The 14,057-nt window shown below is 48.2% G+C and overlaps 1 protein-coding gene across 4 annotated transcripts in view; it reads right to left on the reverse strand.

The window, feature by feature from the left end:
- Positions 1-14,057, reverse strand: part of RBL1 (RB transcriptional corepressor like 1) — a 190,909-nt gene that overhangs the window by 36,437 nt on the left and 140,415 nt on the right. For all 4 annotated transcript variants that reach the window (XM_033963280.1, XM_033963282.1, XM_033963283.1 and 1 more), the window contains one exon: positions 5,143-5,357. In XM_033963280.1, coding sequence (XP_033819171.1) covers positions 5,143-5,357 — 215 coding nt within the window. The remainder of the gene's footprint in view (positions 1-5,142; positions 5,358-14,057) is intronic.

A 14,057-nucleotide genomic window follows, 5' to 3' on the forward strand; every position in this document is an offset into this window, starting at 1 on the left:
ATTTAAAACACCAAAAAATCGGCTTCCCGATTCGGACCCTCTCCCCTCGCCCCCTAAAGCAGGAGTGGCAGCGCTGCTCTTGCTGGCCGACCGCTGCCGCACCTGCTTTAGAGGGCGAGGAGGGAGGGTCAGTTGGGAAGTGCTGCTATCGGTTTCCCTCCCCCCGGCGTCCGGTTCCCTCCTGGCCTCCCGCTTCTCCCCTGGCCTCCCCGCACCGTTTACCTTATAGGTGAAGCCTGCAGAGCAGATCGCGGTACTAATGCCTTTGCAAACTGCTTCGAGGCTGTTTCCTCCGCTGCGATCCTGCCTCTGACGTCAGAGGAGGGGCGGGACCACAGCAGAGGAAATAGCTCAAAGCAGTTTGCAAAGACGCTAGTTCCGCGATCTGCTCTGCAGGCTTCACCTATAAGGTAAACGGTATGGGGAGGCCAGGGGAAAAGCGGGAGGCCAGGGGGGAACCGGACACCGGGGGGGAGGGTGCAGGCCTTCAAGGGGGGGACAGGCCTTTAAGGGGGGGGACAGACCTTCAAAGGGGGGACAGGCCAGGAATGGTGACATAGGCCTTCAGGGGGGACAAGCCTTTAAAGGGGGGACAGGCCTTCATTGGGGGGGGCAGGCCTTCAGGAGGGACAGACCTTCAGGGGAGGGGGGGGGCCCTGGTGTAGAAGTACACAGAGGGAGGGAAGGGGGGTTTCAAAGAGATGTGCATATGCCGGACTTTGGGGGGGAAGAAATAATGGGTCTAAAAATAGAGGAGAGGGAGAGAGATGATGGACAATGGGATTTAGAGAGGGAAGGAACAGAAAGGGAGAGAAATTGGACACAAGGGATGGTGTGGAGGGGGGATAGAGATACTGGATAGGAGGGTAGTTGGGAAAAGAAAGGGAGAGATGGTGGACCCTGGGGTGGTGGGGAAGGAGGGAGAGATGCTGGATGAAAGGGTAGTTAAGAATAGGTGGATCTGTGGATGGAGACGAAAAAAAAGATGCCAGACCTCCGGGGGAGGGAAGGGAAACGGAAGGGGAGGACGGCGATGGCAGATGGATGGTTAGCATGGAGAAAGAAGAAAGAAGGAGATCCTGGCAAGCAAGTTATCGGAAGACAACCAGAGCCTGGGACCAACAAGATTTGAACAACAATAATGATCAGACAACAAAAGGTAGAAAAACTAATTTTATTTTCTGTTTTGTGATTCCAAAATGTCAGATTTGAAACGTGTATCCTGCCAGAGCTGGTGTTAGACCGCAAACGTGAGCTAGGATTTAACAGAGAGAGGAAAAGACTTTTTTGTTTGTTTATTTTGTTTACACCACAGCGCCAGTGTGGTTAGGAGAAGGCAAAGAGGGTGAAGAGGCTATAAAATAAACCCACCAGGATGTTTGAAAGAAACACCCAATTGGGCACTTAATTCCATGGCCTATTCAATGCAAGCCCTGTCCTAGTTTTCATTTCACTTCACACATGCCCATTTCACTTTCCCTTCACAACCTTTTAATTTCTGATCAAATCCCCATATTCCATTTTCTAATTATACTTTAATTACATCTCTCACCACACATCAGTTTTTATTTGACTATTCTTATGTTCTTACTATTTACAGTAGTTCTTTCTCACCACCTTTATTGTGCCAGCGTTGTTTTGTTTACGTCATCTGTCCTAGATTCTCTCTGCTTATTCTCTGTGTCAGTCCATTTGAACTTGCAATGCATGTTTATTATTCAATTCATTTCATTCTTTGAAATTTCACTCGATTAGTTTTACTTTTAATATTTTTTTTACTCTTTGTATTCTTTGGCCAATTACCTTACTGTCGGCATTTCTTCTTTCCTTCTTTTTTCACAAGTCATCAGCCTACTACTGTTCAGCTACTAGATAATGTCATCATTTGGTGCTTTTTAATCCTGGTTTACCGTGGCATTCTTTTTCACTACTGCGGCTGTCTGACAGCACTCCTTGCATTGATAGCAGATCTTTGTAAATTCTTTTCCTTTTTTTTTTCTTTCCAACATCTATCTGAGATTTTAATTTTAATTCTGCTAAGCTTAGTGGTCTAGTAGGTGGGTTATATTATGTATTCTTGATTTTTATCTTTACTTTTATTTTTATTGTAATTACGTTTCAGCTGGGCGTTAAAAATTAAAGTTTATTCTCTGGCCACAAAACACTATTAGCATACCACGTAAGGTTTGTCTTTTAGTATTTTAATCATCATGATGTTTTTGTTGGGCCGTTAAAAATTCAAGCTCATTGTTTGGCCCATTATGTTTTTTTCAATAAGCATAGCGTTTTGAACCTTTTAATGCTTGTGGTTCTCCATTTTAAAGGTTGGGTAAATGGTTTCTTTTATGTAACATTATAGGATCATATTTCAATACCCTTCATGATAGTTATACTAATGATAGTTCACTTGTTGGAGATTTTAAATAGTTGATTTAGTTTAATTGATTTGTTCACCAGTTGACAATCTATTTATTTTCGTTCACTGCTCGATTTAAGGTCCGAGTTGACTTTGTTAGTATCAACATCTGTATCTTCCAACCTCGTACCTTCATATCTCAGGTATGTATTTTTAGTACCTTCATTATTCATAATTATCCCATTTTGAATTCTACCTGTTCTGTATTCTATTTTGCTCACCACCCATTTTTAGAATCATTATTTTCATCCACACCTGTTTCTCCAAAGAGGAACACAATTACGACATGAATAGCTTGGATCTCACTTCCAATTCAGCACCTCTTGCATCCTTATTTAGCACTTTTTGTATTCAAATTTCACATTTATTCATTTAGAGCACTATTATTTGTGTCATCACAACTATTCTCTTAGAGCTCTTCCATTTGTTTTACAATGAAGATCCTCATGGGACACACAATCATGTGAAAAACTTAGGTCACCCCATGAAATATTCAGTTCTTTCTTAAGAAACATTCACATATCAATGTCAAATCTTTTTTATTGATGTCTGGAAAAGAAAGTGATGTAATTTCAGGTAAACAACAAATATTCTTCTCCAAGTATGTATCTTGGATGCCAGTCAGCCCTTTGGGCCCTGAAGATTTCTTTAGAATATGTTTATATTACCTACCTGGAATCGATGGGGTTAGGAAAGACACTAACTGCATGGGTCAATGATTGGCTGAGTGGCAGACTTCAGAGGGTGGTGGTTAATGGTACCCTCTCTAAAACATCGGAGGTGACCAGTGAAGTGCCGCAGGGCTCAGTCCTGGGTCCACTCCTTTTCAACATATTCATAGGGGATCTGACTCAAGGGCTTCAAGGTAAAATAACACTATTCGCCGATGACGCCAAACTATGTAATATAGTAAGTGAATGTAGTTTACAGAATTATATGGCGCAGGACCTGCTTACATTGGAAAGTTGGTCCTCAACCTGGCAGCTAGGCTTCAATGCTAAGAAATGTAAGGTCATGCACCTCGGAAGCGGAAATCCATGCAGGACATACTTCTTGAACGGAGAAACTTTAACTAGGACTTCAGCAGAACGAGATTTAGGAGTAATCATCAGTGCAGACATGAAAACTGCCAATCAAGTGGAGAAGGCTTCATCTAAGGCAAGGCAGATATTGGGTTGTATCAATAGAAGTTTCGTCAGCCGAAAGCCTGAAGTCATAATGCCGTTGTACAGGGCCATGGTGAGACCTCATCTGGAGTACTGTGTGCAATTCTGGAGGCCACATTACAGTAAAGATGTGCGCAGAATTGAATCGGTTCAGCGGACGGCCACCAGGATGATCTCAAGGGTCTCTCGTATGAAGAGAGACTGAACAAATTGCAGCTCTACACTCTCGAGGAACGTAGGGAGAGGGGAGACATGATCGAAACATTTAAGTACCTCACGGGACGTGTCGAAGTGGAAGATGATATTTTCTTTCTCAAGGGACCCTCGGCCACAAGAGGGCACCCGCTCAAACTCAGGGGCGGAAAATTTCATGGCGACACCAAAAGTATTTCTTCACAAAGAGAATGGTTGATCATTGGAACAAGCTTCCAGTGCAGGTGATCGAGGCAGACAGCGTGCCAGTCTTTAAGAATAAATGGGATACCCATGTGGGATCCCTACGAAGGTCAAGATAAGAAAATTGGGTCATTAGGGCATAGACAGGGGGTGGGTAAGCAGAGTGGGCAGACTTGATGGGCTGTAGCCCTTTTCTGCCGTCATCTTCTATGTTTCTATGAGCTCCTCTGATGCCTCTGTTGGTTGTTACTTGCTCATTGGGTGTTCAAGTGTTAGCATGTTTGAGCAGAACAGTTGATTTGTTTGGGAAATTTCCCATTTTTGTCCTCAACTCTTGTTTGCTTTTGTACTAACTGCAGGTGGCAGTAGAGCTCCCAGTGAAGTAAGATCACAGAAAACATCCAGAGTGGATTCCTTCTGCATATGGCTTCCAGCCATGAGGAGATAACCCTCTTGTCCAAAATGACACACCTATCTACTGGAAAAGATATTATCAAGGTAAAGACATAATCTCTTTTTACCTTGCACCAAAGAAACAGTGTCTCAAAATTGGTATTAGATCCCTAGTATGTGTCTAGTTAGGAAAAAAACTTGTACTGTTAACTATGGCAAATTGTAAACTGTTAACTGTATATTGTGTTTGTTGACCTGTAAACCATCCTGGGCTCTTTGGGGAGGACGAGATAGAAAACAAACTAATTAATTAATTAAAGAAATAATTATTTTAGTCTATTTAAAGAATGCTTTAACTTCATACTATAACACTTGCTTTTCTCCACCTCAGAAAAAAAACCTATATATTCTTGTAACCATATTTTATAGTTGTCAGTCATCAACATCCCTAGTTTTTCCTCCCATTGTTGTTTCGAAATATAATTCACCTCACACCGGAAACAAAGGCTCAGACCTTCATGGACAATGCTTTACTCCTACCTTATAAGACTACATCCCTAACTGGTGCAAAACAAAAAGATAAAAATATGCTTTTTATTAGCAATTTAGAGCTTCAATTAAATCAGAAAAAGACATTTTTAAAGCTACAAATTACAATAGCTGTATATTTTCACTGATAGATAACCAAATTAGTCTTCTAGATAAGATGAAGTTATTTTAAACCATCTACCAACCTTGGACAAAGAGAGTGTTTGGCATTTAAATGCTCACCTTCCTGAAGAACAGTGCTAGGGAACCAGTTTTCTTCGGCTTGCTCCCCAATACTGAATACATTTCTTGTGCTTTGCTGACATAACTTTGTTTTGGAGAACTAATCAAGGCTTGAGCAGTCAAGGGTATCTGTAGATCTGCCTCACTTTTGAGTGAATCAGATAAGTTCATTGATAAGGGTATAAACGTGATCCTAGTAGTATCATTATCACTACCTGCAAATACAAACACACACTAAATTTCTTTTTCTATCTGATTAGTAATATTTATCTGCAATTAACATTATGTAGTTAAGATTTTATACAAACACATCTATAAATAAATTTCTGTTGCACTTTTACAATAATTAACCTGCTGCTGAAGATACTTCTTCCTTTCTTTGGTAGATGCATACCATCCCTGCTTAGAAGCCCTTGGAAAATCATTCCATGGTCCAGGAAGTCAAAATACTCTCAATGACACCATATAATTATGTTACAAGCCTGTTTACTCCTGCAGCCTCTTTTGTTGTAAACTGTCTTGAACTGAAAGGTATGACGAGATATTACATTACATTAGGGATTTCTATTCCGCCATTACCTTGCTGTTCAAGGCGGATTACAAAAGAGTTAAAGAGGGTGTTTTACAAAAATATTTCTGGTCCTTTTTGGGGGAAAAAAAGAGCAGGTTGATATGGAGGTTCGGGGGGTTAGAGGGATGAAAGAAGGAAGCTTGAGAGGTTAGGACTTTTTCAGGGATTTTTTGAAACGTATAGTCTTTATTTCTTTTCTGAAAATTTGGAATCTGTGATCGTTATCAGAAGGTTGGCAATTTGGTTGTCTATACTCCATAAGAGGAGGAAAACCCAAGAAAAAAAATTTCCACCGCCCTGCCCTGTAGCCCCTCCGGTGGCCTAGTGGTAGGCCAGGACAGTTTCTTACAGAGCAAAAAACCCATAGAAAGGTAGGCACCCCCCCCCCCCCCCCAGGCAGCACAGGCACCCCTCGGTACCTTTTTTTAAAGTCTGTTGAAGCTTTCCACGCTCCTGCCTGTCTCCTTCGCTGGATGGCTGGTCTTCTGTTCGGGCAGAGCAGCGCAGAAGGCAGACGCGTGCTGTTTGTGTTCCTGCCTGGTCTGGCACCACTCCCTGATTCCGTTTTATTGAGAATTGCATTGGCTGCCAATAGAGGCTCGAGTTTTGTTTAAGTTGGGTTGCTTTTGCTATAAGGTTATGTATGGGTACCGTTCCGTCTTATATGGTTAATAGATTCTCTCTAGCATTGTATAAAAATAATAGCAAGTCTCATGCCCTATTCACCTTCCCGTCAGTACAGGGCTGTAAAAGTAAGAAATTTCTGGACCATACAGCACAGTTACTTACCGTAACAGGTGTTATCCAGGGACAGCAGGCAGATATTCTTTACGCATGGGTGACGTCACCGACGGAGCCCCGGTACGGACCTTTTTAACTAGAAAGTTCTAGTTGGCCGCACCGCGCATGCGCAAGTGCCTTCCCGCCCGACGGAGGAGTGCGTGGTCCCCAGTTAAGATAAGCCAGCTAAGAAGCCAACCCGGGGAGGAGGGTGGGACGTAAGAATATCTGCCTGCTGTCCCTCGATAACACCTGTTACGGTAAGTAACTGTGCTTTATCCCAGGACAAACAGGCAGCATATTCTTTACGCATGGGTGACCTCCAAGCTAACAGAGAGGGAGGAGGGATGGTTGGCCATTAGGAAAATAAATTTTGTAACACAGATTGGCCGAAGTGTCCATCCCGTCTGGAGAAGGCATCCAGACAGTAGTGAGTAGTGAACGTGTGAACTGAGGACCAAGTGGCAGCCTTGCAGATTTCCTCGATGGGCGTGGAACGGAGGAAAGCCACAGAAGCAGCCATAGCTCTGACCCTGTGGGCCGTGACAGCACCTTCCAGTGAGAGACCGGCCCGAGCATAACAGAACGCAATACAGGCAGCAAGCCAGTTGGAAAGCGTCCGTTTAGAGACAGGACGACCCAGACGGTTAGGATCGAAGGTCAGAAAGAGCTGAGGGGACGAGCGGTGAGCCCTGGTAAGGTCAAGGTAGTATGCAAGGGCACGCTTACAATCCAGCGTGTGCAACGCCTGTTCCCCAGGATGAGAATGGGGTTTAGGGAAAAAGACAGGCAACACAATGGACTGGTTGAGGTGAAAAGCCGAGACCACCTTGGGAAGGAATTTAGGATGGGTACGCAGAACCACCTTGTCATGGTGAAAAACAGTGAACGGTGGATCGGTGACCAGTGCATGCATCTCACTAACCCTCCTGGCAGAGGTGATGGCAATGAGGAAAAGCACCTTCCAAGTTAGAAGTTTGAGCAAAGTTGTGGCAAGAGGCTCAAAAGGGGGTTTCATGAGGGCTGATAAAACCACATTCAGGTCCCAGACGACAGGAGGAGGCTTCAGAGGTGGTTTGACATTGAAGAGGCCTCTCATGAACCGGGAAACCAGTGGATGAGCCGTTAGAGGTTTTCCGAGGATAGGCTCATGAAACGCAGTGATGGCACTGAGGTGGACTCTGATTGAGGTAGACTTGAGGCCAGCGTCGGACAGAGAGAGCAAATAGTCCAGTACAGTTTCCACCGCTAATGAGGTGGGATCGTGATGATGCAGTAGACACCAAGAGGAGAACCTGGTCCACTTCTGATGGTAACATTGGAGGGTGGCCGGTTTCCTGGAGGCATCCAAAATGCGACGGACAGGCTGCGACAGATTCTCTGGAGAGGTTAGCCCGAGAGAAGCCAAGCTGTCAGGTGGAGCGAAGACAGATTGGGATGCAGTAGAGATTGACGTTGCTGCGTAAGTAGAGTAGGAAACACAGGAAGAGGAATGGGTTCCCTGGAGCTGAGCTGAAGCAGGAGGGAGAACCAGTGTTGGCGAGGCCACCGAGGAGCGATGAGAATCATGGTGGCCCTGTCCCTGCGGAGTTTGGATAACGTCCGCAACATCAGAGGTGGTGGAGGAAAGGCATAGATGAACCGATCCGTCCAGTCGAGCAGGAATGCATCTGGGGTCAGACGATGAGGAGAGAAGAGTCTGGAACAGAACTGGGGCAGCTGATGGTTGTGAGGTGCTGCAAAGAGGTCCACCTGCGGAGTGCCCCAGCGAGCAAAGATGGAGTGGAGTGTTGAAGGGTCCAGAGTCCACTCGTGAGGTTGAAGGATGCGGCTGAGATTGTTGGTCAGGGAGTCCTGTTCGCCCTGGATATAGATAGCCTTGAGGAAGAGATTGCGGGCCGTGGCCCAGGTCCAGATGCGGAGAGCCTCCTGATAAAGGAGGCGAGATCCGGTGCCGCCTTGCTTGTTTATGTAGTACATGGCGACTTGATTGTCTGTGCACAGGAGAAGAACCTGAGGGCAGAGAAGGTGCTGGAAGGCTTTGAGAGCATAGAACATGGCTCTGAGTTCCAGGAAATTGATGTGATGTTGACGCTCCTGAGGGGTCCAGAGTCCCTGGGTGCGTAGATCTCCTAGGTGAGCTCCCCACGCATAGGGGGAGGCATCCATGGTTACGATCATGGAGTGAGGGGGTAGATGAAAGAGTAGACCCCTGGAAAGATTTGAGGAGTTCAACCACCATTGAAGAGATTGCTGAAGAGACGATGTCACAGAGATGGGATGAGAAAGAAGATCCGTGGTCTGTGACCATTGGTTGGCAAGAGTCCATTGAGGTGTCCTGAGGTGGAGTCGCGCCAGAGGAAGCACATGGACCGTCGAGGCCATGTGGCCCAGGAGGACCATCATCTGTTGGGCAGGAATGGAGTGATGAAGGAGCACCTGACGACAGAGGTGGAGCAGGGTCCGTTGACGATCGGAGGGGAGAAATGCCCTCATTAGTGTGGTGTCGAGAACTGCTCCAATGAACTGAAGGCGCTGTGTAGGAAGCAGATGCGACTTGGGGTAGTTGATCTCGAACCCCAGGAGATGGAGGAGAGAGATGGTGTGATGAGTGGCTTGTAGCACAAGTGGCGACGTAGGTGCTTTCACCAACCAATCGTCCAAGTAGGGGAACACCTGGAGGTTGTGAGACCTGAGGAAGGCCGCCACCACAATAAGGCACCTGGTGAACACCCTGGGCGATGAAGCGAGGCCAAAAGGTAGCACTTTGTACTGATAGTGACGGTGCTGTACCTGAAACCGTAGGTAGCGACGTGAAGTCGGATTGATTGGGATGTGAGTGTAGGCCTCTTTGAGGTCCAGGGAACATAGCCAGTCGTGTTGAGAGAGAAGAGGGTACAGCGTGGCAAGGGAGAGCATTCTGAACTTCTCCTTGACCAGACACTTGTTGAGGTCCCTGAGATCGAGGATTGGACGAAGGTCTCCTGTCTTCTTGGGAACCAGGAAGTAGCGGGAGTAGAATCCCTGACCCCTTTGGGCCGGAGGCACCTCTTCGATGGCATTGAGAAGAAGGAGGGATTGGACCTCCCTCAGGAGGAGGGGGGTTTGGGAGGAGTGAGAAGCAGACTCTACGGGAGGATTGTCTGGTGGAAGAGTCTGGAAGTTGAGAGAGTAGCCGTGGCGGATGATGTTGAGGACCCATTGGTCTGATGTGATGACCTCCCAACGGCTGAGGAAGATTTGGAGATATCCTCCGATTGGTTGAGGAAGAGGCAACGAGGGAGGAAGACTGGCTATGCCCTGGAGAGAGGAGTCAAAAGGGCTGAGAGGGTTTCGAAGGAGGGAGAGGCTTGGCAGGTTGATTAGACTGAGAGCGAGCCTGAGTGTGCTGATGTTGTTGACGGGGCCGCCGAGGTTGCTGAGAAGGCGGATTGAGGGGTCTGGCAGAGAACCTGCGCTGGTACGAGGACTGTGGTCTGTAAGGGCGAGCAGGAGGAACCTTTTTCTTAGGTTTATCAAGGGTGTCCCATCTGGTCTCATGGGCAGAGAGCTTCTGGGTGGTTGAATCTAAGGACTCACCAAAAAGTTCATCCCCAAGACAGGGAGCGTTGGCTAGGCGGTCTTGGTGGTTGTCCAAATCAGATACCCTCAACCAGGCCAGGCGGCGCATGGCAACGGCCATGGCAGATGCACGGGAGGTCAGCTCAAAGGAATCATAGAGTGCACCATAAATTTCCGCAGTTGAAGGAGGCCGGAAATTTGCTGCTGGAAGAGCGGAACTTTGCGTTCCGGAATGTATTTTTGAAGGGCGGACAGTTGTTGGACTAGATGTTTCATGTAAAAAGAGAAATGAAATGTGTAATTGTTCGCCCTATTGGCCAGCATTGCGTTTTGATAAAGGCGCTTGCCAAACTTGTCCATCGTTTTGCCTTCTCTGCCAGGAGGGGTGGAGGCATAAACACTGGAGCCCTGAGTTTTCTTTAAGGTAGACTCAACCAGGAGAGACTCATGGGGCAGCTGAGGTTTGTCAAAACCCGGGATCGGGATGACCCTGTAAAGGCTATCCAGCTTCCGGGGGGCCCCGGGGACGATGAGTGGGTTCTCCCAGTTCTTATAAAAAGTTTCCCGCAGTATGTCATGCACGGGTAACTTGAGAAACTCCTTGGGAGGCTGTTCAAAATCCAAGGCCTCCAGAAAGGCCTGGGATTTTTTGGAGTCAGACTCGAGGGGGATAGAGAGAGCCGCTGACATCTCCCTGAGGAACCTTGAGAAGGAGGATTGCTCAGGCTTAGAGGTGGTATCAGGCGCTGAGGGCTCTTCGTCCGACGACGATGTGTCCTCCTCGGTACCGGGAGGGGAGTCTTCCCATAAGTCCGGGTCCCTGACATCAGTGTGCGCATGTCGAGATATCGGGGTGGAAGGCTCAGTATGGTGTGTCTTAGACAGAGACTTGCCAGAGCGCATCGAGATATTACCGGGAGAGGAAGATCGGTGCTGGTCTCAGTCCCGGGAAGAACGGTGCCGGTCTCGGTCCGGGGAGGACCGGTGCCCAGCCTGGTACCGAGGAGGATCGGCATCAGCGTAGGTATGACCTACGGGATGGGCACGAAGGTGTGCAGCCGAGAGAATCGGCATGGAGGAGTTCAGTGGTACCGATGGAGTGGATACCGGTTGGACGGCGTGAGGCTCGGGCCGGTCTGGCACTGAAAGGAGCGGTGCCAGGAGGATCGGTAACAGGTGCTGGAGTTGTTGCTGCAGCTGTTCTTGTAATTTGTCTTGGAGGATGGTCGCGATGCGGTCATCCAGGGGTTGCACCGGAACCGCTTTTTTCTGCTTTGGTTCCTTAAGTGCCACTCCACGCCCCGGCGATGAGGAGGCCGATGACGAGGCACTCACCGAGATCGGGGCGGAGCGTTTCCGGGGTCGGCGTGAAGCCGGTAGGGTTGGTGTCACCACTGTGGCCGGAGGGCGCTCAAGGGAGGTGGAAGGCTTCTTAGCCGGCTTACCTGGCGCCAGCGACGCCGATGAAGGATCGGGCGTCGAAGTGGTGGGTGCCGATTTTGGCGGTACCTTAGTCGACGCACTCGGTTCCATAGCAGATGCGGTGCCGAAGAGGATGTTCTGCTGGATTTATCGATTCTTTAGAGTGCATTTTTTAAGAGTGGCACAGCGGGTGCAGGAGTCCGCCCGATGCTCAGGACCCAAACATTGTAGGCACCAATTGTGTGGGTCAGTGAGGGAGATCGGGCGTGCACACTGCTGGCACTTCTTAAAACCCGGCTGCGGGGGCATGAATGGGAAAACGGCCTCCGCAAAATCAAACCCGGAGGCCTGTATGGTGACAACAGGCCCCGCCGGGGCTGGATCGAAAATAAAGTAAAAAAAGCAAATTTTTTTTTTTTTTTTAAATGAAAACAAGAAAGAACCCGAAGGCAAGGAGAAAAAATAAGAGAAAATCGCGAGCGGGAAGGCAAAAAGTAGATTTTTCAACGGCCGTTGAAAACACATGCGTCTTCTTCGCTCCGCGGAAACGAAGAAACTGGGGACCACGCACTCCTCCATCGGACGGGAAGGCACTCGCGCATGCGCGGTGCGGCCAACTAGAACTTTCTAGTTAAAAAGGTCCGTACCGGGGATCCGTCGGTGACGTCACCCATGCGTAAAGAATATGCTGCCTGCTTGTCCTGGGATAATTTAGCATTCCAAGCAGCTTCACACAACAGAGAATTGCGATTGTTATTACTTGGAACTTGCTCTTATAAATATTTCAAAACTCAACTGAAATCTTATCTCTTTTCAAAATACTGTACAGTGGAACCTTAGTTTGCGAGTAACGCGGTTTGCGAGGGTTTTGCAAGACGAGCAAAACACTCGGCAAACTTTTGTCTCTCAAACCGAGCACCGCCCCGATAAACGAGCACTTACAGCTGTAGGAAGCGCCGCTTCAGGGGGATTCCTCTTCCGTCCACCGACAAACCTTCCATGCTGGGTGCCTTCTGCATATTAGAGAGCCTCTGTCTGAGCCCACGCAGCCGAGTGCCGTCCCACCTGCACGTTGCATATGATCATGCACATCAATCATCAACGTTGTGCGTGATCATATGCAACGTGCAGGTGGGACGGCATTCGGCTGCGTGGGCTCTCATAGGCTCTCCAACATGCGGAAGGCACCCGGCTGACTGGCGGACGGAAAAGGAATCCCCCTGAAGCAGCGTTGTGAGGGATCAGGGGTTCTCCAGCGGCTGGCGGACAGAAGAGGAATCCTCCCGAAGCGGCGCTGTGTGGGCTCAGCGGTTCTCCAGTGGCTGGCGGACGGAGGTGTTTCCTTCAGACGGCACTGCAGCACCCGGCACCCAACAGGTACACACCCCTGGGCCACCCCTCGCTACTTCCTCGGCACCTTTTGGGTTGTGGAACCAATTGTCAGCGTTCCCATTATGGCCTATGGGGAAAGTTGCTTTGATATACTAGTACTTTGGATTACGAGCATGCTTTTGGAATGAATTATGCTCGTAAACCAAGGTACCACTGTACTTGGTCAAATAATTTCTTTTTGTCATTCTTAAATTGTTTTTAGTTTATAATCTTTTGTAAACCGCGTAGAACTCATGGTTGCGCGGTTAAGAAGTATGATGTTATGTTATGTTATACCACGATCAACATGGCCATTCTGGCACCACAAAGATCAACCATCCAGGATAGTTCGCTATCCAGCGTATGACTTGGCCTACTATTGGGCCACGGGGGAAACATATACAGTAGATTTTACATTGGCCACTGTTGGACCAGAGATTCTAAGCCCCCGCTTAAAGGTTTGAGTCTTCGGCTGTGTACCCTTCAGGAATGGGGTAAAGGTGGGCTATGGAGCGCGAAAAATGAAAAGGCGCTTCTGGGCACCTACCACTGTGCAAGCATAATATTCTGAATATCTTGATGCATAGGAAAAGAGCAGGAAGCAGAGTGAATCCCCTTAAGCAAGGGATCCATCGTATGTGGGGACTCCGACACGGTGTCCTCAAAGTTTAAAACTGAGGAGACCTGAAGAATTAACTCATGAAGCTCATCCCGCTGAAAACAGCGCACCACAGACGCATCTTCGCCAGCAGGAGGGTGCTTGAACACCCCCCCCCCCCCCCCCCCCGCTGGCAGAATCCATTCCCCCAAGAGGATCCTGGAAATTTCCCCAAAGGTCCAAGTCCTCATCAATAACATCTTGCTCCTCTGGGCAAAAATCCTCATCCCAAGAGACCATCGGCCACTTGGACGAGAGAGGAGTAGAGGGGGGCAAAACCGCCGTTGTCTGGGACCGAACCAGGAAAGACGTCAAGGGCAACACCCCCCCTCCCCACCAGAGTGGACACGGAACCTCCAGCCGCCAGCACATAAGCCTTACAGAATGCCAACATAAACTCAGTGGGGGAAAACCCTTGGCGGCCCCAGCAGGGGACCCAGCAATACCTTGCCCCTGCAATTCCAAAACATGGGGAAGGTCACCTGAGGACACAGAGATGAAGGAGCCAGAGCGTACGCAGGTAAGGCTAGTATCAGTTAGGGCACTGGTCTT

The sequence above is a fragment of the Geotrypetes seraphini genome, chromosome 11, assembly GCF_902459505.1.
Source record: "Geotrypetes seraphini chromosome 11, aGeoSer1.1, whole genome shotgun sequence".
Classification (NCBI taxonomy): domain Eukaryota; kingdom Metazoa; phylum Chordata; class Amphibia; order Gymnophiona; family Dermophiidae; genus Geotrypetes; species Geotrypetes seraphini.